The 26,322-nt window shown below is 40.8% G+C and overlaps 1 protein-coding gene across 1 annotated transcript in view; it reads left to right on the top strand.

The window, feature by feature from the left end:
* Window positions 1–381: 381 nt before the first annotated feature.
* LOC130253344 (AF4/FMR2 family member 3-like) overlaps window positions 382–26,322 on the top strand; it is a 126,791-nt gene continuing 100,850 nt past the window's right edge. The window contains exon 1 of the mRNA XM_056491855.1: window positions 382–452. Coding sequence (XP_056347830.1) covers window positions 382–452 — 71 coding nt within the window. The remainder of the gene's footprint in view (window positions 453–26,322) is intronic.

The raw sequence follows: 26,322 nt of genomic DNA, 5'->3' as shown, positions 1-26,322 counted from the left end.
GTACACACCCCTGTCTCATGTTCAGCTTTTCATCCCCCAGACCCCCCAAGGTCCTCTGCAGGGCTGCTTTCAGTGACTTCTTCCCCCATCCACTCATATCTGGCATTGCCCTAACCCAGGTGCAGCACCTTGCACTTGGATTTGTTGAACATCATGAGGTTCTGGTGTGTCCACTTGTCAGGCTTGTCCAGGTCCCTCTCCATGGCATCCTGTCCTTCTGTTGTGTCACCTGCACTGCTCAGCTGTGTGCCATCTGCCAACTTGCTGTGGGTGCCCTGGGTTCCACTGGCAGTGTCTGTGATGAAGGCACTGAAGGGCACCAGTCCCCAGGCAGGGCCCTGGGGGACGCCACTCATCACACACCTCCCTCTGGATAGAGACATGGACCACAACTCTCTGTCTGCATCCATCCAGCCAATTCCTTCTCCACTGAACAGTCCGTCCATCCAAAGGTAGCCACATGCAATTTATTTATTGAAAATGCTTCCTTACCACTTGGCTATTGGAAACCCCAAGTGTGTACACTAGGATTTGATTTTATTTTGGTCTGAGTGGTAGAGATAACGAGCCCCATTGAAAAATGGCAGTGGAGAATCATAACATTGACCAGACTGGCACTTCCTTCATCCCCACTTCTGCATTCATTTGGGAAATGAGGGAAAGGACCTCAGTGCTATGAGAGTGGGTGACTGATTTTGTAAAAATAAAAGCATCTTCTTTTTTATGTTTTCTAGTAAATGTGCCTTCTTTATCATCATGATATGGGCTGCATAGAAATGAGGCAGGGGACTTTACTGGACTGTATGTCACTGCACTGTGTTTAAATAAGGAGTATATTCAGGGCAAAGGTGCTAACTTGGTTTCAATAAACCAGAAAGCATGTAAAATACTACTAGACCCTATTGAGTTACAGTATTGTGTCTCCTTCAGACTTTGTCATGGTAGTTTTCTGTGCCAATTTAGGACACTGCCTTTAAGCTAATTAAAAATTCTGGGCAAAGTCGGAGGGAATTTGTGTTTTTCTTCATCTGGATGACAAGCTTATCAAGTCAGCTACCCCCAGTCTGATACAGCAGGCTGCCAACAGACTTGTCACAGCTTACGAAGAGGGTTGTGGTGGAGAGAGAAAGTATAATGAAAACCACATCCAACAATTAAACACCTACATTTCCTTTTAGACTCCAAACAATGGACGTCTTTCCTTTTGCAAAAGAGATTTCTCAAATCAAAGCAGCCCATAGAAGAAATATAAATTAGGAAGGAAGCTCTGAGTAGATCTTTAATGAGTCTCTGGCACAATGGCACAGTGAGGTGTGACACATTCATGAATATGATGTAATTGAAAAGATTTAGGTTTGAAAAGGTTTGCTCAGCAGTCAGGAAAAATTAATGCAGCCAAATATGGGACATGTTCAGGTCAAGTTTTTGGTACCTGTAATACCAGTCTTTTACTGATAGGCAAAGAGTGCACTTGATGCTTTTCTTAGTCTGTGGTATGTAGTTTTAACACCAGAAAAATAGCATCAGTTATATTTTTACTCAAGTGAACAGAAACTGACCTTCTTACAATAATGACAAAACATAGAGGAGGATCTTTGAAAATAACTGTGGTCTAGTTAAGCAGAGGATGAGGTAGAGCCTGGATATGACATATTCAGCAATACTGTGGATAGAGAGGTAGGAGCAGGAGCTTGGGGAGCTATTTTCTCTGAAGAAAATCTCTGGTATAAAAAAATTTATTGCAAGGATGCAGAAGAGCAGAAGAGATACTTCAGGGAAAGGATGTAAAAATTAACACTCAGTTATCATGCAGTTGATGTGGACCAGATGAGCTGAAAGATTCTGCAAAAGAATACTGGGTGATGATAAAAACAAATTGCATGATTATTATTAACAGTGTGTTTGTATTTACCTGAAGTAATCCTGTGTGATACTTGGTACCAGTTGCACTGAGCATCACATCTGTAGATCTGTAAACAGTTCCACTGTGTTCATAGAGAAAAACATCTGAGTTGATCAGCTTTGTCCATGGTTGTTTTTCTTCAGGAGAAACGAGTGACTATTTTGGTCTCAGCATCATGCAAGTACATCTATGCTTCTTCTAGAACAAAGCTACAGGGCTGCATGGTGCTACATGTGAAAGCTCTCCACTGGTCTCCCTGCTGTGCTGTGTACCTGTGCCCAAAGCTTCCCAGAGGGTGTGAACCCTATCTTTGTGGGCATGACCACCTTACAGGCTTAAAAAGATAGAGGTGAGCCAGGCTTATTTGTGAGACTGTGTTTCCTAAGCATGTCAGCAGATTGCTCTTTGTGCAGTACTTCATACAGTGATGCATCTAAACCTGCAGTCTGTAATCTAAGGTATGTGATGACTGAGAAATTCACTCAGTTCAGGCAAGAGACATTGCTTATGGGGGGTACAGTCTGAGGGAGACAGAAGAACCTTAGGTCTTCAGTGGAAATCAAAATGAGACAGTTCTGGAAGGTCAAAGTACAGGAGTAATCCACAAAGAGTGCTTGTTAGCAGGCTGGAGACATACCTAGGTTGGAAGCTGAATCCAATAAAGTACTATTGGCTTATGTATCCAAACCAGTGAAAATCACTTTGATTTTATTTGTCATTTAATGTGCCTAGCAATTGCAACATCAGCCAGAAATTTCTCTGGCTTATTTGGAGAATGGATTTTGATTTGTTCACTGAACCAAGGCAGTGCAAGTTTATGTAAGGAGATTAATTTAGCTGATGATGTGCCACCAAAGCAGATCCTTACTTGAGTTTTACCACTTTTAGGGAAGGTGCCACACAGTGGTTTATGTGCACAGGTTTGGCAGAATTAACATAGCAAATCCCATGACCCAGAAACCCCACACAACTGGACTGGGCACCCAAGATGATGCTTTTTGGCAGAAGCACATTTAGACTTAGCTCCAGTTTTGCTACTACACATACCTAGAAGCAATTTGGGGATTAGCAGACTCTTTAGTCCAGTACTGAAAGGCCTGGAGAAGTCCAAGATGTGCTATGGCCACACGCTGTCTGTGCTGCTTGTGTGTCACACGCCATGTGTCTTTGGGATGATGCCACCCAGGCAAGTCAGGACTCCCCTTTTACAGCTGAATGTTCCCTCCACTTTACTCCTGGCTCCATGATCCCTCCATTCCCAGATCAGGCTCCAGGGAGTGTGGTGAAGGGCTTTGAAGGTCATCCAGAACTAGCCTTTGACCTGGTAAGTAGTTCATGTTCTTGAGACTGAATCTCTGGATGTGAAGCTTCTGCTAGAGAGATACTTGGATCTGGGCTTCCTATTTTCTTATGATGCTGCTTTGACCACTGGATTGTTAGCAAAACACTGTGCTTACCTGTGTCCTTTGGTCTTCTTTTCAAAGAGAATTATGCCCCCCTTGTCTGACCTAAATACCCAAGAGGGCACATAGGTGACACTCAAGCTGTGAGTCCTGCTTCCACTGGGAAGTCTAATCACAGCAAAACCTGAAAGTTCTCTTTGACATTTTCCTTTGGCTGGCATAAGGTTTGGTTCCCAGTGTAGCCTCTGGGTGTTAAGAGCTGGCTCTTTGATGCTGGCTTCTCCCCATTTTCCCTATGGGGATCTTTAGCACCCAGTGCAGCACACTGAGGTCCATTTTGAGAGTTGGATGCCAAACTCTGCACACAGCTGTGCAGCTCATCCCTGTACAAGTATTTTAGAAGAAGGTTCAGATTTTAATGTCATTACATTTATTAAGTTTATTGTTATCCCACCAGATTAACTGATGCCAGCTGCTACTCTCTAGCAAGAGGTGGTAAATGTTATTTCAGAGGAGACAGGAACATTTGTCCTATCTTTCAGTTTTTCAGAGAAAACATGTTTGCCTGGAAAATATATCCAGTTTTTTGTTAATGCCAAGATGGTCTAAAAAGACAGAAGATAATTCTAATCTAATCTATTTAGAGCATTTCTGGAGAGCCCATTACTGGTGTCTGAGTGACAAATGAAGGTCTGGATTGCACCTGCCAGGTATGTGCCTGGGGAAAAGGCATGTGCAGTACATAAGGGTAAAGGCATGTGTGTCCTCATGCTCTCATACAGGATTTATCCTCTATCCAGCATTTTATGGTGAGATGTGTAATAATTCCCAGTGGACAGCAGGTCAGGTTTCTAAAAGAATATCAGTAACTATGGCCTTACCTGTATGTGAGCAAGCAAAATGCATGAGGATTTAAACTGAGTAGTCTGCTCTGCAGCCTGCAGGATGCAGGCATTGATATGTGGAAAATTGCACACATATGAGCAGTTATTTAACTGAATTTGCTTGTATAGATTTAAAATACAGCAAATGTAATGCCTGTACCAAATTCAAGGGGTTTCTTTTAAGAGTGAGAAGTACTACTATAAGGTAGAACAGTCAGAATGAGCAGCTTCTATCCAAATTTTGAAGATAGCCTCTACCTGTAATTGGCAACTTCTCTCATGCTCAGCCTGGTGCAGACACAAACACAATGCACAGATTTCAGCATTAGCAGTAGCAGATAATTTCCCTGAAGAAAGAAAATGGGACAAATAAGCATCCTGTTCTGTCCCTGTCAGCAGGAACATTTCTGTCTGTTCCTGCTGCAGTTGCTCACTCCTCAGGGCCACTGACACCACACAACACCGAGCAAACAGTGGGAGATTTCACACCTAAGGCTTCAGCTGTGCCTTTGCAACACTTCTGGGCTGTCTTAGAGAAGTCACTGGCTGGACCAGCATTCTGCTTCCTGTCTCTGCCTTTTACATGACCTGCACTGACCACAGGGGACTAGGACCAGCCTAGGACTGGTCAGGCATGGCCACAGGAGAGAGGATGATGCTGTGTACAGGAATGTGACAGTGGGAAATGAGGGTTGCTTGAGGCCAGGCCACCACATAAGTGGCTCTGAGAGGCTGGCAGTCTGCCCTCCTTAAGGGAGATGCTGACAGCTTCTCACAGCAGATGAACTCAGCTCCTCTCCTGCTGTCCCTGACCACGCAGGAATGTCATGGTGGCAGAAGGGGGTTTATTCAGGGGAACAAGAAAGAGAAAAGGCTCCCCTTCAGGATGCTGGCAAGTATCACTCGTCTGACAAGCAGAGAAAATGGGGGAGTTAAGGGGACTTCAGATTTCACACCTCATCTCTATTCCCTTCAGGCTTGAGAGGGGGAGAGGATGCTGCCTGCAGAAGGTTGGTTGCTTCTCGTGTCCCTCAGCTATTTGGTTCCACAGAAATGAGTTTCATGAGGATGGTGGGAGCTCAGTGGAGGATCCTGCCCATTGCTGCTGTGCTGCAGTGGGCCCTTGCCTCCCACCCCCAATATTCAGTATTTTCTCACCAGTGAGAAGCAGGTAGGGAGCTGGACAGCAGCAGGGCTTTGTGTCAGAGGGCTTCTTAGTTGGAGCAGTCCTTTTCTGCTGATTGTGTCTGGCCTCTTCAAGTGCAAAGAAAAATAGGGAATCTGACTGTTAGCATGTATCCTCCCTAGACCTCAGCCTGCATTCAGGGATGCGGGTTATTTCTGGAACTGGGTACAGTGCAACATGTATACATTAGCAAAATCAAGTCCTTATGCTGTTCAGGAAAATTTGGCTCTGAACTGAATAGCTAAAAAGCTATCTGTCTGAGCTGCTTAGAATACTGCACAGCTTCTGCCAGCTGAATAAAACCAATAGCATTTCTATGAACAGAAAGCTTTTGACAACAACCTTTGAATTATGAGTGGCAAGAACCATTCTCTTCATTTTTAACTTCTAAGCCATGATGTATAGCATAGCCCTCATTTGAGGATAAGAGGTTACTATCTTATTGACTTGGCTTTAAATTGCATTTCATTGTATTAAAGAGCATCTGTCTTTTTTTCTTTTTTCTTTTTTTTTTCATGGAGTGAGATATACTATAATATATGAAGTATTTGACTTTCATGTAGCTCTAAGGCTAAACTTCCGAAAACATTCAGCCTTCATACTAAGATGGTATTTAGTGGAAAACATCCCAGAAAATTATGATTTTACAATTACCTTATTGGTAGTTTGATTTTAATATAGTTTTGCTGATAGCTACCTTTGTACTTAAGGATTGTAAATTAATTAGACATACTGCTTCATCTACTCAGGAGGCAGGGGAAGAGCTGAGCTAATAGCTAGGGGAGTGCTGTACCAATTTGAGACTGAGGCTAAAATGACATGATAGAGGGAGAGGTTAGTCCTCTCCCAAGGTTGTCACTCCTGGTCACATTTTAATGTGAATTTATTGGACTGAAAGAGGTTAAAGAGGTAATTCTGAAAAGAAGAAAGAAATTTCTAACATAAAATGGAACTCATCAATAGTCCTGGTGTCTGTGGGGAGTTGTCAGATTCCATAATATTAACCATGTAATTAACAGGATATATAAAGTGATGAGCTTTCAAATAATTTATATTTCAGATGCCTTTCGATGTGCTAATAATACCTTTTTTTTTTCCTTCAGTCTCTTGAAACCACTGCATTCCTTTTTTTTTCCTCTCATCTGTATAAAACCATTCGCATCTATCAGGGAGTTCTAACTAGTGCTTGTTCCCAAGGGTGACTTAATGGACAGAGTATAGATAAATCCACATGACAAATCCACTTTACAATATGGCACAGCTGGCATTCCCTGCTCAAGTTCAGCTCATAAATAAACTTGCAGGGGAGCTGCATTGATGCACAGTGCAGGGCAGTGCCTGTTGCCTCACTCTGTCCCGGAAATGACCTCTCACAGGCGTGATGGTGACACACAAAGTTTTGCATCTCCCTTCCAGACAAATTGGGGTGCAAGGGGTTGTTTGCACTGTGCTTTGCAAGAGGTTATGTGCTTTTTTTGGCATTCTTTGTTGCTCTTCAAAACCTCATTTTTATTTTCGGTGATTGGGCTTTGAATACCAAAAGGGTATTGACTGATATTTGCTAGTAGTCAGTAGTTATTACTATTACTATTACTATTACTATTACTATTACTATTACTATTACTATTACTATTACTATTACTATTACTATTACTATTATTATTATTATTAATAATAATAATAATCTAGATAGGAAAAGAAAAAGTTTCCCTGAGCAGTGGAATTACCAAAAATACACCATAGTTTTGTGTCTTGTAATGCAGGAGCCCCACTGCATAAACTCTTTGCCAGTGATGGCATCTTCCCTTGTGCTCCTCTGGTGATGTGGGAAGGAGACAAGTCTGGGGCAGTTTCAGAGCTGTGCTTGGACTCAGCAGGGCTCGTGGGCTGATGGACAACTGGCTGCCATCAGCTGGCATGGATATAGACCAAATTATTAGCACAGTGTGAACTGCTGCTGATTTCTGTAGGACTTTTTGGAAATGTCTGTGAGATGTGGCTGAAATCAACTAGCAGGTTCAAAATAGCAGCTGTGGAAGAGGGACTAGATGGCAGGGAGACACCACAGTCTAGATGCTTTGCTTTCCAAGGAAACCTTGTTGACCATGCAGTACATGTCAATTTGGGAAACAAACGTGAGTTTGGGGGAAAAAAAAGAATTCTTTCTTTATTCACAATCATATTTATAGTTAGATGGAGGGAAAAAGTGCAGGTTGGATATCTGGCACAGAGCCCAAAAGACATACTTGCAGGAAATTTCCTTATGGGGTGATTTGGGTCTTTCAGGAAAGCTGGCATGGGAGGCAGCTGTGAAGGGCAGTCACTGTCCCTGTGCTGGACCTAGGGCAGCAGCTTGAGCCAGAGGAATCCTGTTCTCTGGTATTTACAGCTAAAATGGTAAAAGCTGCAGAAAGTTGGAGGGAAGAGAAGGGTGAAACCTGGACCTGAGTCTGGCACAGACCACCTTTCCCAATGCTTGTTGAGCAGCACAGTGAGAGCTGGAGTCTGTGCCCTCAAGCCCTGCATGTCTGAGTGTCATCCTGGCCTTGTGAGGTGACTGGGCTACCAGGCAGTCTAATGACTGCCTTTTGCTCAGACTGAAAGTGAAAGTGCCTGGTCTAGTTGCAGGATGTGGGCCTGAGCACAGACCCCTGTAAGAACATATGTCCACACAGAATAGCTGAAGGGTGTCAAGCTAGTTTTCCCTGCTATATATAAGCAACATATGGGAAAAATGCCATTTCCATGCTCACTTATACCAGAAACATTTTTCTTTTCTATCCATAATGCTTATAACTGATCAACATAATGTGATGGCATTCTAGACATATTCTAGTGACTGTGTGTGTTTCTGTCAAGTGTTGTCAAAGAGCAGTATTGTATACTAACATTAGAAGCATATCAGAAATTGAAGCATTTTCTTTTGCTATGCCCTAGCCATACTATTGTGAAAGTTCACTCACACAACCACTTCCAGCAATTGAACAATAAAACATTTCCAGTTGCCCTGTGAGTTCATTTTATAGTAATTTAAAACTGCCTGTTACAACCAATAACTGTGGTGCTGGAAACCAGTACAGCAGTTATAGAGTCCTGGCATACAACTTCTTATGGGAAGAAGTGATTTTATCACAGCTGTGAACATGCAAGTGACCCAAGGCATAAAATTACTGCTCAAAAAAAAAGAGATCTTATCTCCAGAAAATGCTCAGATATCTACTTATGACAATTACAACAATGACGATTTCACATCTGTTAGGCAGACAGTTTTAATCTGTAAAAGGTTAAGTATTTGACAGTTACTTGTTCTTACATACAGATTAGCTGCTTGAAGGTTTAACCTTTAGATGTACTTAAGCAACTACTCTTTAAAATTTATTGTGTAAAACCACCCAAATAAAAACTGTCTTATCCCTTGTAACTCAGAAATGCAAAATGTCCTTAGGTTCAGGATATTTTCACCTTCATTGTTACCAAATTGCTTAGCTGGTTTTGTTTCTTCCTTTGTGCCTGAAAATATTTACAAGCAATGCTGCTTTAATTTGAACAGGCACCACTTCATAATTAAAGGATAAAAGAGGGATTCTGGGATTAAATGTGTGGAATCAGTTATTTTGACTCAGTAAAGAAGGCTGCTGAAGAACATGATTATTCCTTCACATTGAATTGTCCTGAAAAGCTGGGGAGGGGGACAGGGAAAGAGGGAATGAATCTTCATGTGGCCTTTGCACTTACCTAGGAGTAGAGGCAGGGGAATTATTTATGTAGCAGCAGACAGATTTCCAGATTTCTGTGGGCTTTTATTGGTATTTCCTAAGCATCATAAAACACGGGATGTTTTAAACCTCTTGCAAGGAGATGAATTAAATTAAAAATTATCATATGGAGCTCAGATTTTCTTTTTCTTTTCATTTACACAGCTACAGTGAGCTAGTGGGAAGGGCTTTCTCATTCACAGTAAGAAAGCTTCCCAGTTCTCATTTTTCCTTGAATAGGTGTATCAGACTATCAGTGCCCATATGTGTTCCATCTGCTCATGGAGTGGGAGGAAGCCCCAGCACACACACTGGGCAGCAGATGTGTTTCCTCTCCTCTCCTCTCCTCTCCTCTCCTCTCCTCTCCTCTCCTCTCCTCTCCTCTCCTCTCCTCTCCTCTCCTCTCCTCTCCTCTCCTCTCCTCTCCCTCTCCCTCTCCCTCTCCCTCTCCCTCTCCCTCTCCCTCTCCCTCTCCCTCTCCCTCTCCCTCTCCCTCTCCCTCTCCCTCTCCCTCTCCCTCTCCCTCTCCCTCTCCCTCTCCCTCTCCCTCTCCCTCTCCCTCTCCCTCTCCCTCTCCCTCTCCCTCTCCCTCTCCCTCTCCTCTCCTCTCCTCTCCTCTCCTCCTGGAGGAACTGGAGAGTGTGGGGTTTTCCTATGCATGCAGTGGCATTAACCATTGTGTTTTTATGCCCCACTTACCTTGCATTGTTGTAAATGGGGCTGCAGTAGCTCTGCCAGCCTTGTAATACTATGGACCATTTCAAACCCATTAAAGACTAATGGATATCTAGTGACAGAAAGTGTGCTGGGTGCCAATTAGAATATTTAAACTGTGCAATAAAAAGGAGTTAATAAAATCACCTTAGAAGTCGAAAATATGGTTGAAAGTAATGTGCTGTTTTTTCTTCAGCTGTTTGAACAATAAGAATGTTTTTGGAAGAAAATGTATGTGTTGTTTTTTAAAGGCCAAGGAACATGAGAAATTTGTCTTCTTTCCCTATTTTCTCTATATATTTTAATGTATATTTAGTAACCTAGAGTTTTTTCCCCTCCACATTACACTGAACTCTTTCAAAACTGATAGCTGGTAGATTCATGTGCTTAACCATAGGTTTCATTCCATATATAGAGCAAGGACTTCACTGAAGATAGAGAATGCCAGTGGCATGAATATTTAATAATTGCAGTTTCAAAGTTTTTTCATCCCTTCTCTCTCTGGGATTGCCAAACCCATCTGTCTTGCCTCTAAACCTGTTTACAGGTATCTAAATTTAAAAATAAAAAGCCCCTAAGTTGCAATTTCAGAATTTTGCAATGAACATGGGGCATGCTCACCTTATTTGTGAACTGCAAAATAAATAGAGCAGGGGTTTTTGGCTGTTGTTTTTTTTTTTCTTTTGTGTTTCTGGTGATGCGCAGTATGTTATATTTAAATTCACTTAGTGGGGAGTTACAGGTCAGACACACAATGATATAAATTGGTGGAGCTCCATTGACTTCTGTGGAATTAGACCAGTTGGCTGATGGATGTGGCCATCAGAAATCATGAAATTCCTATATTAGCTGTAGCTGTCATGTGTGGAAGCTATTATTTAGGTTAATTGAATTAATTAAAATAAATATTTATGTTTAAAGCAAAACAGTTTATGTTCTAATAAGATAACAGACACATTTTACGCATCCTTTTCTTTGCTGGATTTTCTTCCCTACTGATAATGATCTTTCAATCTCTGTTCCATAAATATGCATGTCATGTTCAGGTTTCTATTCAATGCATGCATGAGTAAGTACCACTGAATTTGATTAACTTCATTAACGATAAATAATGAAGAACGCTATTTTAACTATTTTAGGACAAACAGTCACCTGGATAATGTTACTTGCTTGAGTAACCTTCTTCATCCTAATGGGATTGCACACAAGGGTAAAGTTACTCAGATATGTATGTGTAGGTTCAGTCTTTTATTATGTAGCAACCTTTAGAGCTTTTACTATCTGGCAAGCAATCATTTACATCCTTTTTAAAAAATATTTATGGCTTCCTTGACTAATTGCTTCTTACATGACTTAGAGCCTTTTGCATTGGTATCATTTGTTAAAACACATCCAGAAGCAGGCAGAGCAGAATCATTTTTCAACTTTTTAGTGTCATTTTTATAGACAAATAACACTTGTAAATGATGGATAATAGCCAGCAGAATGCTGTGTTGTATAAAATGAGCATGAGTTATATTTGCTGGGAGATAGAAGGTTAACTTGGCTATGAACTAATTGAGGAGCCTCATGGTAAATGCAAAGTGGTGCGTGCACACTATAAACAAGACTTGAACTAGCTAAAAGGAGGATTGAGGTTAATTCAGTATTTCATTTATTTTTTTGCACACTGGCTGGTGTTTTCTTAAAGAAAATAACCTTCAAAAGCCATATTGAGTCCTAATGAGCTTGTAAAAAGTCCAGAAGGAGAGACACAGACAGCATGTTTGAAAAGATGAGATGTTAACCTGTCAGAGTATTGGGTGGGTCTTGTGCTCCTTCCAGTCCAGTGCAGGCATGGTCACTTCCATTTGCAGTTTTGACTTGAACATTTGTTTCTTGTCTCATAAAATCCTGCTTACTTGGCCAGTATTTGAAAAAGTCATTACATTTTTTTGTGTTCTGCAGTTCGTAGTTTACACTCATGCTGTATTTTATGGCAGAATTCAAAATAACTGCCTTTTCTTTACCCGAGAAATATGTGCAGTTGCATATTACAAATGTGTGCAACTGAATAACTTTTTTATAGGAGAGTACTTGACAGATGCTAGTTAACGTCAAGGGATACAAATGCTCACTGCCAAGTGACAGCAGGATATACAAATCAACCTGGTACCAAATTTTTTTTTTCTGCATAAACATCACAAGGCTGTGACCTAAATGGACCCTGTGCAAATGTTTAACTTGATGCACAGGAGGAGTTGCAGTGATTTAAATGGAATTATTCAAGTGTTTTAGATGTGTGTGCTTATGTGCTCACAAAATGGGGGCTACGCAAATTAAAATCAGAATTTGAGCTTTCAGGTTCTGCAGAGCCCTGTGTAAATGCTCTTTCACTCACTCTGAAATTCCAAATAGGATCACTTTATTTCTTATTAGAGGGGCTGGATTCAATTTGTCAGAGCTACCTGACGCTTTTGGGGACATTGCTGCAGAGCAGATGAGGTCAACCTTTCGTCTGTTCACTGATCAGATACTCTTCACTTGCTTTGGGGGTTTTTTTTTGCACCTCGTTTCTGGCAGGCTGCTTGCCTGCCTCATTCCATTGGCTTCTTTGGCTGTGAGAGCTGAGAGAGCTGTAGACCATGTAAACTGTTCTGGTGGTCTGTCTCAGGGGTGGTCAGCATCTCCTCCCTGATACCATCGGTTCCAACACGCCTCCAGCATGGCCAAAACAAAGGCATTGTTCTTGCTGGGCACCCGTGCCAGCCCCTGTGCAGCTCAGACTGCTGCTCTGGAGCACAGAGGGGTGAGGATCATTGTGTGCTGGGGGTCAGCCCTGTGCCCACTGCCTGGTGGGACACAAGGGGAGAGTCCTCCTGCTCCCACCCTGGCTGCAGGCACCACTTCTATAAACTCAGCCATCACAAGCCTTTCCTCAGGGACTCCAAGCCCAGCTCAAACAGGGAGTCTGGGATGACCTTTGTAATTTGTGTTCCCAGAGGTTTTTCCAGTACTTTAGTAGGGCTAGCTTGCCCTTGTGGGTCATTGCAAATACTTAACATTGTATTTACTCATCCTGTCTTTAATTTTTGCAATGGTTTCAATTTGACTTTTAAATAAATATTTAGGGTGGGGATAGAAATTAAACAGTTGAACTCTTGCCAGCATCCCTTTTTTGTCCTTTTTCAAAGGCACTCATGAGACTCAGATGTAAAACTCTGGATAATATCCTTCCAGTTATGGCATCTGGCTTCTTGGCAGTCTCTTTGAGAAGTTGGCAGGCTTGGTGTTGCCTTTAAATCCAAAACTAGCTCTCTTGTAATTTTTTAAAGATGCTTTCTCCTTCTGCTTGTCATTTTTGCTTGCTTTACCTTTGATTCGGATGAATTCTTGCTTTATTAATCATTTCATTCTACCACACTTGCCCAGTTTTCCAGAATCTCATGGTAAAAAGAGATTTTAAAAAATGGCTTTAAGAAGGGTTCATATATCTGTTTTAAAGTGACCTCCATCTGGTTTTGCATTTTTGGGTGGGGTGGCAGGTTGAGTGAATCAGAAATAAAGGTAATCTTAACCCTACTGGACTGGGTCTGAATGCTGTGTTTCAGCAGCTTCTTTATTGCTACAGCAGCACTCAGGTCTATGTTTCTTTAGAAGGTAATTTAACAGCTTTAGTAAAAAAAGAGTTTGTGTAGGGAATATTTGAATACAGTCACTTTTCAGATATTCCCTCCTACCTTTTTTTTTTTTCCTTGCAATTTCCTTTGGTTTTCAGGATCCACGTGATACCTGAGTATATCTTTCAGTCTCTTGTAACTTCCAGTTTGCTGTGTTTTTTCCCCATGTTGTATGTAGGGTGCAGCTGCCTGTGTGTGAGTGGGTGTCTGTGTGTGAGCATGAGTGGGAAGCAGCACTGCCCCAAGGTAGCTGGCAGTCCTGCAGAGGGGAGCATGCTTGGGCACACACTGCTGCTCCCTGCATTGCAAATAGTCAAGAAATTAATTTCTTTGTTTTAGCTGGTGTTACAGTGCTGCTCCACCATACTCCTGGTGGGTCTGGGGGAGGTGGATCCTCCATGGCACAGCTTCAGCCCAGTCTCAGAGAGAAGGGCACTGAGTCTGTGATGCTTCTTTGTCGCCCAGGGATAAATATTCCATGCTGAGGTCAGTCCTAATTGAAGCCTTTTGCACAACAGCTGCAGGAGCGGGCACCAGACAGGCTCCCTGGGAAGCAGCCTTGCCTTTTAGATAGTGTCAGATCACAGGCATGGATTAATGGAGTTGTTGCTTATCCATCAGCCCTGAATTGAGGATGGCTGCATTTTCCCTGTGCTCTCCATGTCTGGGACATTGAGTTAAAATAGTGTTGCTTTCTACTGGGAGTAATGGGGAACATAAGACTTGTGATATGACTTGTGTTGTGTGTTATCTGTCTGCACGGGTAGGTTTCCACTGGATGCAGTATCTTTGGATCATCCTTTTTTGGAGAAGGCTGTCATGCCTCAATATTTGTTTGAGGGGCAAGAGGAGAAGGACAGGAGGAGTGCAAATGCCATGTTCTGCACCAGCAAGGCAGAGTGCCCCCCTGGCTGGCCAGGCAGAGCTGGGGCTGATGTGCTCCTTCACACTCAGTGGGCTTAATACCTGGTGGATGTGGGCTAAAAGTAATCAAAAAGCTCTGAGGTGCCTCAGCATTGCAAGCATTGAAGAAGATACCAGGCTTATCTATGTTTTTTTTTTTTTTTTTTTTTTCCTTGTCATAATAGGCTGTGGTGGAGTGAAAAGAATTAGATCAAGCTGAATACTTGGTCAGAAAAGCATATATCATTGCTTTTAGTCAGTTGTTGCAAATAACCCCTTTTGGGGGTTGGAGGGACCATATTGAACAAGCCTAAAAAGAGCCAGCCCATGGTTACAAGAATGTATATGTCACTAGGAAAATATGAGAGTAAATCAATATATTTCTCTTATAAACTCATATTCTTCTGAAGTCTGCTCAATATTACAACTACAGGCCTCTTTTTTAAAAGGCATGTACCTGCTTTGCATGTATATATCCTAAACCTTTAGAACTCAATTCATTACAGCTGTTTGTACCACAGAAATACATGTGGTTCTGACTTCAATGAAATAGCACTTCCACCTTCATTTCAGTTTTAATTGCTCATGCCAGAAGTTGCTTGTGTACCGGCTTAATTTTGTTACAAAACATGGATTTCTCAGTTTTAATTACAAAATTTAAAATAAAAACACCAATCAGAAATTTTTACTAATTACATTAATTTTCAATACTCATTTATTTGATTTACTTGTGACTCAGACTAGGTTGGTTATCCTACACTTCATTATTAAAGATAGTTAGCTATTAGAAATGTCCAGTGTACTTTGTATAACCTCCTGCCCCCGTGCCCCCTATGTAAATAAATAGAAGATGCTATTAGTGTGAGGTCAGAGATGGGGTCCATGAAGTCAGCCTTTGCTACCAGTGACCACACAGGGTGGATAAAGGTGACACCAGAGCAGAGGAGGCACTAAATGCTTGGAGTAAGCTTGTGTATATTATGTGTTAAACCCCTGCATGAAGATGCTTGGTCTGTCCTCAGAGGGATCTTACATCAGTGCAGTTGATCCCTGCTCCCCTTGGGGGAAGGATAAGCTGCCATAATATATGTGCATCTGACTGGGAACTGACTTCATCCCCTCAGCTGATTTGCGTTGACTTTCCTGAGAACCCCTGTGAAGATGAATCTTCAATTGCAGCAGTATCTCTCTCCTCTTAACCTACAAAATAATTGCCTCAGCTGAGATACGTCTCTGTTAGCTTTTTTAAAATGCTGACTTTTTAATAGCAGCTTTTTCTGAATTGCATCAGGCTTTCTATTTAGACACTGTTTTCTGTTGCAGTGGGTTAGGAGGAGGAAGGTCTGTGATCTTTGGCCATATAAGATAATGGCTTAATTCTTACTAGAAGTTTAGATTTTCATAATTTTTTTACACATTGTATGTTAAAGAGCAATTTAACTAGGAAAAAAATTTCCTTTTGTGAGGGAGGTACCAAATGAAACATGATGATCTAGATTTGTGCATTGATCATTACAGGTATCACTGCTGATGGGCAGAGTTGTTGCCCCTTATTCCACAGGCAACCATTGCCCCTGTTTGGGGAGCTGTAGTCCTGTCAAAGCTCCTTTGACAGCATCAGCCATGGCTTGCACAATTTTATCTGCAGTTCTATTTTTCAGAGTGATGAATTTTGTTGTAAGTACTGAAATAATGTTATTTGAAAGCAACAGTATGTCATACTACCTGCCAATATAATTTGCATAGAATAGGAGCAGCAACTATCAATTAGAAACATAACTCTTTTTTTATTCCTCACTTCAGGTTTAAAACATAATGCTAGGAATGAGCTTCAGGGAGGTAATTTGTAAAGAATTTTTATGACTCTCTTCCTTTTTAATCTGTGTGAGTGGATAGATAATGCAACTTTCACTGGAAAAGCTCAAAGAGTCTTATTTGTAAAGGATAAAGACATTAACTTTTTGTTCCCAAGAAGTTTAAATTGCACTCGATTTGCAAATTTATAAAGCACTTTGTAATACATAAGACTAACTCTAGATATCAGTGGATGAATATCTGTAGTAGCTTCACAGTGTGTGGATATCTGAATGATCTGAGGGCTTATCTTCCATTGATCCTGAGTTTATGAATGCTAAGGATGGCTCACCATGTCAGTGGTTTAAGATCTTTGATTAAAGCAGTTGTGCTTGTTGTTTAAACAGAATGTCATTCTGGTAATCTGCAATTACTGAACACACATTAGCAAAAATCAGAGAAAGCAGTGAGGTCACATAGAAAGTGATACCCAGTCTCCATATGTATTTATTAGTGTCACATATGAAATTTATGGGACAAAGTAGTGCTGAAGGAATTTGCTGTCTTTCCAAGCAATACTCATTTGAGGAATTGCCTGAGATAAATGGGTTTGGCTAATTGAATCATACACTTTCATAGTGTGCTACATATAAAAGTAGACTAGGAAATAAATATAATTAAAGTAAACATGCCCTTCTAATTAGTAATTGTTTCTGCTGTTTTAAGCAAATTTCAGTGGCACAAAGTAGCTGTTCCAGTGCAAACCTAATAATGAAGGCTGTAATAATAGGTGTAAATTAACACAATGGAAAACATTTACAGTGTAACATTCTAAATTAAAAATGACATTAACAAGCCCGATTTTTAAAAAGCTGTATAATTAACATTTATTCAACCCCTGACAAATTAGTGCAATACAAATACTAGATGATTTTATTTATAGCTTGTAACATTTTTTCATTTTATTTTTGTTAAGCAGTAAATGGAGAAAATGTGGTTCATTTTTTCCGAGAACATGTCATGTAAGGGCACTGTCAAAGGAAAGGCAAAGAAAAAGAGAAAGCAAAGATATTTACCCAAAGGCATTTTTTTGGTAAGTGATGTGCAGGAATTGTTTGAATACTTAATATTACCCAGTCAGTGTTCTTGGTTATGTATGCTCTGAAATAAAATGTTGCAAATGGTTTAAGTTTGGAGAAATGCAAGTACAAACAGAATAATATCTACTGTGCAATAAAATACTTTGATTCCCCCAAGTGCATCTTCAAAAAACATAACATACTGCTAAGTGCTCAGCATTGATGTCTGTCTCTGCAAGAAAATATCACCAACAGTATTTTCTTTTTATGATGGACGTAATAGAATGCCATGAATGGGTAAGAAAAAATACCCAAACTAGTTAAAAAGAGAAGGCTTTGCTTCAATTTGTGACAAAACATGTCATATTTTTACATTATATAAAAAATCTAATCAGACCCCAAAATAGAGTATAATATATCTGCACCATACAGACAACCTCTTGTCTTCTTCATTTTTTTGCTAAACTTGTAAGAGTAGAAAAATAATTTTGTGGTGGGATTAGGGGCATTTGTAATATTTTTTTCACCTTGCCTATCATTAGAAAAGCATCATTGTTTAATTTTTTTTACAATGTCTTCTTATGTCATAAGTTATGATACATGGTAGGCAAATTGAAATATCATGACTTCTGATTCCCAAAGTGAATTTGTTAGACTGTATTTACCTCACAGTTACAAATCCTGAGAAGGGAAAGTGTAGTCCTTGTAGTGTACAGTCTACAGTTAAATTAAGCTCTGGGACTCAGCTTGCTGGCCATGATTTTCTACCACATTTTGTGGATGTTCCCAAAGCCCACACTGATGAGAATCTTCCTGAGCTGGTTCTGGTGCTTAGTGTTTGGCTTTACATGTGTACTATTGGGCATATTTAAGATGTCAGGGATTTGAGTTTGGTCACAAAATCATCTTGCTCATCCCTTACCTTTCCTGTTTTTGTAAAATGGAATTCGGATCTTTTGTGCACCAGAGTTCTAGGAATGAAAAGTAAATTTCTGATAGCAAATACAGGCTGCCCTGAGTAGAACCCCTTCTGGAATTTTTAGTGTCAGAGAACATTTTAAGTTCTTCATAACCAAGATATTTTCAAAAACCTCTTGCTTGTTTTTTGCATGTCACCTCTTGCAAGCCTTGCATGTCTCTGTAACAGCTGAGCCTGGTTGATTTGGAGGTGGTTGAAAAGATGTTCCTACTCTCACATCTTATAGATCAGTTTCTGAATTCAGCTACTGAAAAAAGGAAAATGTCTCTGTCCTTTAACCCATATATTAAAAAAAAAAAAAAAAAAAAAAGGTAGAAATTATTCCAACTAAAAATCATTGCAGATGCTGGGCTGCATAGAACCTTTATTCCACCCCCTGGCTCTAAGTCAGGAGAAGTGCCCTAGGCCAGCCTGACAGATGAGAATCTAACCTTTACAGTGCCTATGAGTCCCTCAGGATTGAGGAGTAGCCACATAGGGACTTCTGTAGGTCCCTACTCCAGAAATAATCTTTTTGATGTATGTTCCTCCCAGAAGAGTGTCTTCATTGCTGGGGAGAACAAGTCTTACTTTGGTAAATGATAACAGGCAGGTATTTATGAAGGTGAAGCATCCCTGCAATAAATGTCAGAGGGCAGTTTTGCTCATCTGGGAGGAAGACAGGATGTTGTGTTGCTCAGTGGATAAAGATTTCCCATTCTTGTTTTTTTTTTGTATATTAAACCTGTCTAAGAAGGAGCAATCTTAACAATAACTGTCTGCTGGTGAGGACAGGATTGTGAGAGCTGAGATAAAGAAGCCAAGGAGGCTGTGGAGTTGATAGCCAGCCTCTTCCAGCCCTTCCTTTTAAAGTTAGATAGCATTTCTGAAATCATATCTAAATCTCCTCTTCTGCAAATTAAGTTGCATGACTTAACAGACAGAGAGCACAATTCATCTTTGTCTGCTCTGCAACAAGTTTTTTAGGTGGGTAGATCATTATCACGTGTATCCCAGTTTTCTCTTTTCTAAACCAGACAAGCTCAATTTGTCCTTTTTCATACCTCACTCCTTCATCCATCTGTCTCTTTTCTGGGCTACACCATATCTTTCCTAAAGCAGAGGTCCTCAGGCCAGTGTGTGATTTTCTCAGTGCCCAGCTGTGGGTCAGTTTTGGGTGAATCACAGAATCACAGAATGGGTGGGGTTGGAAGGGACCACAATGGGTCATCTGGTCTGGCCCTCCTGCTCAAGCAGGGTCACCCTAGGGCAAATTGCACATGAAGTTTGTTATCTTAGCTTTAAATGTTACCTTCAGCTTGATACTTAGGTCTTCCCAACTATTAAATTCTTCTTAATTTAGTGGAACACATCAGGAACAGCAAAATGTTCTCTAGAACTATGTAAAAAGCTCCAAAATCTTTATGGAGTTACTAAGATACTGTCTTGTTTCACAACAAAATAGATCCATGTGTATTGCAGTTATTTCACAGTTTTTTCAAGAAACAACCCCAAATATAAACTTCAACAAATTCACTGGGCTTATTTTCTTTTGCTTGTATTAAAAAAAAACACCCAAATGGATTATCCTAAGTTTTTTGCTTTCCATAACCTAGAAGAAAGTAATTCTCTGCCATTCCCTTTGTCACTGAGAAACTGTCAGCATTACTGCTTAGGAAATTTTAAGGAAGGCTAAATGTAGTAGCAGTTTTCTGCTTAACATGGCATGTTAGCAACAAAATATTCTCTTGTTAATAACAGCTTCTGTTTATTTTTTGCACTGGGATGTTCCAGTTACCAAGTGTGAAGTTTACCAAGTGAAAAATCAGGTTCACTGGTGATGGTCTAGTTTTGTGCTCTCTCTCACCCTTACCTCTGTCATTTTTTCCTCACTGTGGGCCCATCCATCAGGGTTAGGAAGGAACATCAAGCAGGTCCCTCATCTTTCTGTTCAGTGCTGCTCCAGGTTTCTGCAAGCAAGTGACACTGTGGAATACTGCCACTGTTCACTTGTCTTACAGCCCACTCCAGGAACTGGCTCTTAGAGGGGAAAAATTGTTCTATTAGATCTACCAGAGTCACTCTATCAGTGTCTTTAAAATGTTAAAGCACCTTCCATGAAGTTCAAATGTTATTTTTTCAAAAGATTTTGGGTATCTACTGAGGGGGTTTTGAATGTCATACTTTTAAGTCTAGAGAGCCTGAGAGCATGTGGGCAGCTAAATCCAAACTGTGTAATTGTCCTTCTTGTAAGTGCTGGATTTTTGGCATGGTGAACACGAGTTAGAGTGAACTGAAATTGGTTAGGGATCAGGGCAAAGCTTGCCTTGTTTTCAGAATCCTTTCTATTTCAGTCCTGTCCCATCCCCAGAGAGCTGTGGGATCGTGGGTTGATAATCTGCCAATACAAAGAGGGAGGATGGGTTCCTCCTGAGTGGATTTTTTTTTTTTTTTCAAACATTGCAGATCTCCCATCTTAAGCATCAGCATTTTGTTGGCTTTTCTGAAATGGAAAGTCAGGAGAATTTCCTTCAGTCTTGTTTCCTGGTTTTATTTAATTCCTTTTGGTTATATTCTGTTATCCTAGTGAAACAGGACAAGAATTAAATTCTTGCCCTTTTTTAATGCACCACCTGTCAGAGAATTATTTCAGTCTTTCTAAGCTGTTCCCATGAAACCAGCTTCAGTGGGCTTACTGACAGGTCACACAAATTTGATATTCTTGAGCACTGTAGTGAGAGAAGGTCAAACTGAAGTCAAATGTTTTGAAACATTTAAAAAAATTGTAGACAAAATTACCTGAAGATTTCTAAGCTTCCTAACACAACACAAAGGAATCTTTGCTATAGAAGATTCAAATAGAAATGTTATAGACCTCTCCCAGATACATGTTTTTAGAATAATGCATACAGTTTAGATCCTTCCTCATGTTTTTGCAACTACATATAGAATTTAGATACCTCTTAGCACTTTCAAAATGAAACACTGAATAATTTTGCACCTTATATTATACAGGTAAATAATATCCTTATAATTTACTGTGACACCAATATGCATTTATGAACTCGGGCTTCGAGTAGAGTATGCAGTAAAAATAAAACATTGTTGTTCTTGCTAAAGCTAAAATTTGCTGAGAAAAAGTAGTCAGGGCAAAGCAGCTGTTAGAGAGTGAGGGATCCAACTTCATCAGGTCACTGGCTTCCCTGCTTTGGGCTGGAAGCAGGCTGATTCCCCCAGCAGACAGATCTGCCTCTGGCACCATCCCTGGGCATCTCTGGCTTCTGCATCTATCACAACCATTGGAGCTTCTGGGTGATTTTTTGTCATTTTTATGTCATTTCCTTCAGATTGGGAAATATTTAGATGCATTTTAACCTACTTGAAAGTGAGGCACTTGAGCAGTCACGCTATTCCTGCAAGTTAAAATATAGGAGATTTTTTTGCACTTACATTTTGTTTACCCTTTTGTATTTCTGACATATTTTAGCTTTGGTTTGGATTTGTGGAATGGCCGTTCTTAAGCAGAAGCAGAGTGTTAAGGGAGGCACAAACTGAAATTCTGATTCAAATGCTGGGGTTTTTTTCTATAATGAGAGATAAAATACCTCATTTCCCATTGCATGTCACTTAAAGGAGAAGGACATGGATGCTTCTCTGTGCAGCTCTGAAGGTGAGCATGACTTATGTGATACAGTCATCTTTGTAGTCAGAATGCATTGGAACTAGCCTGTGTAAGATTTTTATTACAGCAGTCCCAGGGCATAAAAGTTTTAACTTTTTCATCATTTTAACATGTATGCATCTTTATTAATGCATGGACGTAAATTATTCTTTTATTCATGGGCATGCTGGTTTTGACTAACTTCTCTTCCTAATTTTGATTGCATAGCCCTTGGGGCTAGTGTGTCAAAATATGACAGAACAAGCAGGATATAATGAATAAGATACTAAAAAAGTCACATGGTATTTGTGGCAGGCAGTTTTCTTAGGCAGGTGGATATGTGGTGATACAATTATTTGGTGAGGCATAAACCTCAGGTCCAGTTTACATTGTCCATTTTCACAAGAAAGAACCAGGAAGGATTTTGCATTTTTCTTAGTTTAAATGTATACAATGTCTTTTAGAGAAGTTGGTTAGCTTTATGATACAGTGCAATATGTTTGGCTACTACTACTGTCTTGTGAAAGGAGAGTGAAACATCCTCTGTATAAGAATTTTTTTCACTGTTTGTTTCTTAAAGTTATATATAAGCCACAACCTTCTTAGGTTCTTAGGTTCTTAAACCCATATTTATTACAGTGGTCCTCTTAGTTCTGTGAAAGCAGGCTGCCCACATAGGTTCTAGAGAGATAGATTTAGGTATAAATTTATATATATAGCTATCTTCATAAATAAATATAGGGACTTCATTCCATTTTCTCTTGAAGTGTTTTCAGTTGAGCAGAATGAAAATGGAATTTCATAATTCCCCTAATTAGATTTTATGCTTACAGACACTGATACAAGCAAACGATTGCTAAAAACAATTACAGTTTCTTCTTATAGAGAACTACATTTGTGTATTCATATAAGCAAAAGTACAGATTTTAGTGGATTCATTATTTGGGTATTTACAGAGGTTGATTTTTTTTAATCTCTATGATTAGCATAGGGTTTAACTTCTTTAGTTGCTTTATCTGCATGTGCAGTTATTAACATCATCCAAAAACATAAACCAAATTTATTTTTATCATGCAGATATGCTAGCACAGATCTATTTAAAATTTAGTTCAACTTTACCTGTATGGAGTGATGGTTTCTCTGCAACATATAAAATGCTATAATAAGATCTCCATTTATCTATAAAATCTGAAGGAAAGATAAATTAAAACAAGGCGTCTCAAAACATACTGGCTCTATTTTTACAGAAAGGAAACTCAGTGCCTGTCCGCTGAAGATCCTGAGAAGTGATTTTCTGTGAATGCATAAAATCTGATGACTTATGCACTGACTTGTTAATAACTTTTTTTTTTTCCCACAATGGGGCTGTTGTGTGGTTTCCATAATGCTGTAAATCATGATTAAACACATAAAAAAGATTGTCGCTCAAGATCCATTTTAAGCCAAGTGAAACATAATGCAGTATAAAATTTACATCATTTTCTTGATTAACCCTGATGAACCTTCAGTCATTATCCATTGTGGTAAAAGTAAATTGGAAATGTTGCTTTGTTAATAAAACATGTATAGACATTTTCATGAGTCATAGATTTGATGGTTATTAACAGCTGACACATTCATAATGAAATACTGTGCTTTGGCTTTCCATGAAAGTATAATACTGTGTAAGGCTGCAATCCTGTGTGCTGTAGTTCAGGACTATGTTTTGGTATGCTTTAGGCATCAGATAATTTTGAATGTTGGTCTAAAAACCGAATATAAATACAGGAAAGGGTTTTCAGAATCTGTACACTGAGATGCTGAATTTGGTGAAACAGGGATTCTTAGCAGCACCAAAATCCTTTAACAACTTAAAGCTACTCGTCTTTGTCATCCTGTGAATATTGCTCCTTTTGAATGTTTCCTAATACACATTCTGCTACCTCTATATTGGTAAAGTGCTCTTAGACCTGGCTTAATGATTTAAACTAGGTTTGAAGTGGGAAGGGGATAAAGTCAGGCTCGATGAGATGAGCCTAGAGCAGCACGCCAGCGTTGGTGTGAAGTGAATAGCGCAGCTGGAGTGCAGCTGCAGCAGGGCAGTGGTGTGGGGAGCAAACCCAGGAGCTGGAGGCCATCTGCATCAGGAAAAGGAGGACACAGTCACTGTCACAGAGAGGTGCTGGGATGGCTTGCACCACTGGGGTGCTGCCATGGATGGCTACAAGCATTTCAGAAGGGACAGGCAGGGAAGGAGAGGTGGTGGGGTGGCTCTGTACATTTGGGATGTGTTGCCTGTAGGGAACTCAAGAACAGTGATGACATGGTTGAGTGCCTGTGGGTGAGAAAAGGGGGAGGGCTAACAAGGCAGACATCCCGGTAGGAGCCTGTTACAGACCACCCAACCAGGATGAAAAGGCAGATGGAAGCTTCTATGAGTGGCTGGCTGACATGTCATGATCTCTACCCCCTGTTCTTGTGGGAGGCTTTAACTTGCAGGATGCAGGATGTCTGCTGGAAGCACAACACAGCAGAGAGGAGGCAGTCTAGGAGGCTCCTGGGGTGTGTGGAAGGTAACTTCCTGACACAGCTGCTAAGCAGCTACAGGGCAGTGCCCCTCTGCACTGCTGATGTGAGATGGGCTGGTGGGAGATGTGCTGATCAGAGGCCATCTTGGGCATAGGAATCACAAAATTATATTGTTTGCAAATCTTGGTGAAGTAAGGAAGGTGGCCAACAAAACCTCTGCCCTGGACTTTCTGAGGACAGACTTCAGCCTGTTCAGGACACTGTTCAGAGAGTCCCTTGGGAAACAGCCCTTACAAACAAAGGAAGGCTGGACAACACTGACAAAAACCTTAAAAGGCACAGAAGCAGGCCAGCCCAATGTGCTGAAAGACACACTGGCAGGGAAGAAGAATGGCCTGGCTGAATAGGGAACTTCTGCTGGAGCTCAGGAAAAGAATGAGTATATGACCTTTGGAAGAAGGGGCAGGCAACTCAGAAGGAGTACAAGGATGTCTTTAGGTCATGTAGAGAGAAAATTAGAAAGGCGAAAGCTCAGCTAGGATTCAGTCTGGCCACCACTGTGAAAGATAATAAAACATGGTTTCTTAAACACATTAACAAAATAAAAGAGGGCTGAGAATACTCTCTGTCCTTTACTGGGAACACTGTAAGCAAGGATGAGGAGAAGGCTGAGGTACTGTTCCACAGGGCTTAGTCTTGGGGCCAGCCTGGTTTAGTATCTTAGTCAGTCTGGACAAGAGGATTGAATACACCCTCAGCCAGTTGCAAACGACACCAAGTTGGAAGGAGTGTTGAGGGAGAGCAGGAAGGCTCTGCAGAGAGGTCTGGATGTGATGGATCAATGGGCTGAGGCCAGTTGTATGGGATTCAGTAAAGCAAAGTGCCAGGTCCTACCCTTGGGTCACAACAGCCCCAGGCAGTGCTGCAGGCTGGGGCAGAGTGTCTGGAAACCTGTCCAGTGGAAAAGGACCTGGAAGTGCTGGCTGACAGTGGCTGAACATGAGCCAGGGTGTGCCCAGGTGGCCAAGAAGGTCAGTGGCATCCTGGCCTGTGTCAACATGGTGTGGCCAGCAGGAGCAGGGCAGGGATTGCCCCCTGCACTCAGCACTGGGGAGGGCACACCTTGAGTGCTGTGTCCAGTTCTGGGTCACTTAATGTGAGAGGAACACTGAGGTGCTGAAGCATGTCCAGAGAAGGGCAATGGAGCAGAAGAAGTGAGCTGGGGGTGTTTAGCCTGGGTAAAAGGAGGGTCAGAAGTGACCTTATCACTCTGTACAAGCACCAGAAAAGAGGCTGTATCCAAGCAGGGATGGGGCTCTTCTCCCAGACAAGTAGGAACAAAAGGAACCCCCCTCAGACTGTGTCAGGGGAGGTTCAGGTTGGATCATCAGGAATAATTTTTTCATTGAAAGGGTGGTTATGCATTGGAAAGGGATGTCCAGAGAGATGGAAATCAGAGCACCAAAGTCAAACGTTCAGGAAATGATTGCATGTGGCACTTGTGTGATTTGGTTGGTATAGTGGTATTTGGTCAAAGCTTGGACTTGATCTTGAAGGTCTTTTCCAGCCTTAGTGATTTTGTGATTCTCTAATTCTATGAGTCTAATCTTTGCTTTTGCTATTTTAAGTCAGGTCGTACCAGGGTGAATTGAATGGTAAAATTTTTCTACCAGTTGCAGAGCTTTCAATTTGTGCATGCCATGTGAAGTATACCTTGGAGTATTAGCAGTCCTGTAAATAGCTGTGGGTAGATGGATCACTGTACAGAGCCCCCTGGAAGGAATAGGCTACTTAAGTAGCTTAAAAAAAAATGAGCAAGGAGGGATTTTTTTTCTCTAAAAGACCTAGAGGCAAAACCTATTTTTCTCACAATTTTTAGGACACTTTTTAATTTATTTAGATTTTATAAAGTTCC

This window comes from Oenanthe melanoleuca, chromosome 1, assembly GCF_029582105.1.
Source record: "Oenanthe melanoleuca isolate GR-GAL-2019-014 chromosome 1, OMel1.0, whole genome shotgun sequence".
Lineage (NCBI taxonomy): Eukaryota > Metazoa > Chordata > Aves > Passeriformes > Muscicapidae > Oenanthe > Oenanthe melanoleuca.
The sequence above is the reverse complement of the archived record's forward strand: the minus strand, read 5'-3'. Positions and strand labels throughout refer to the sequence as shown.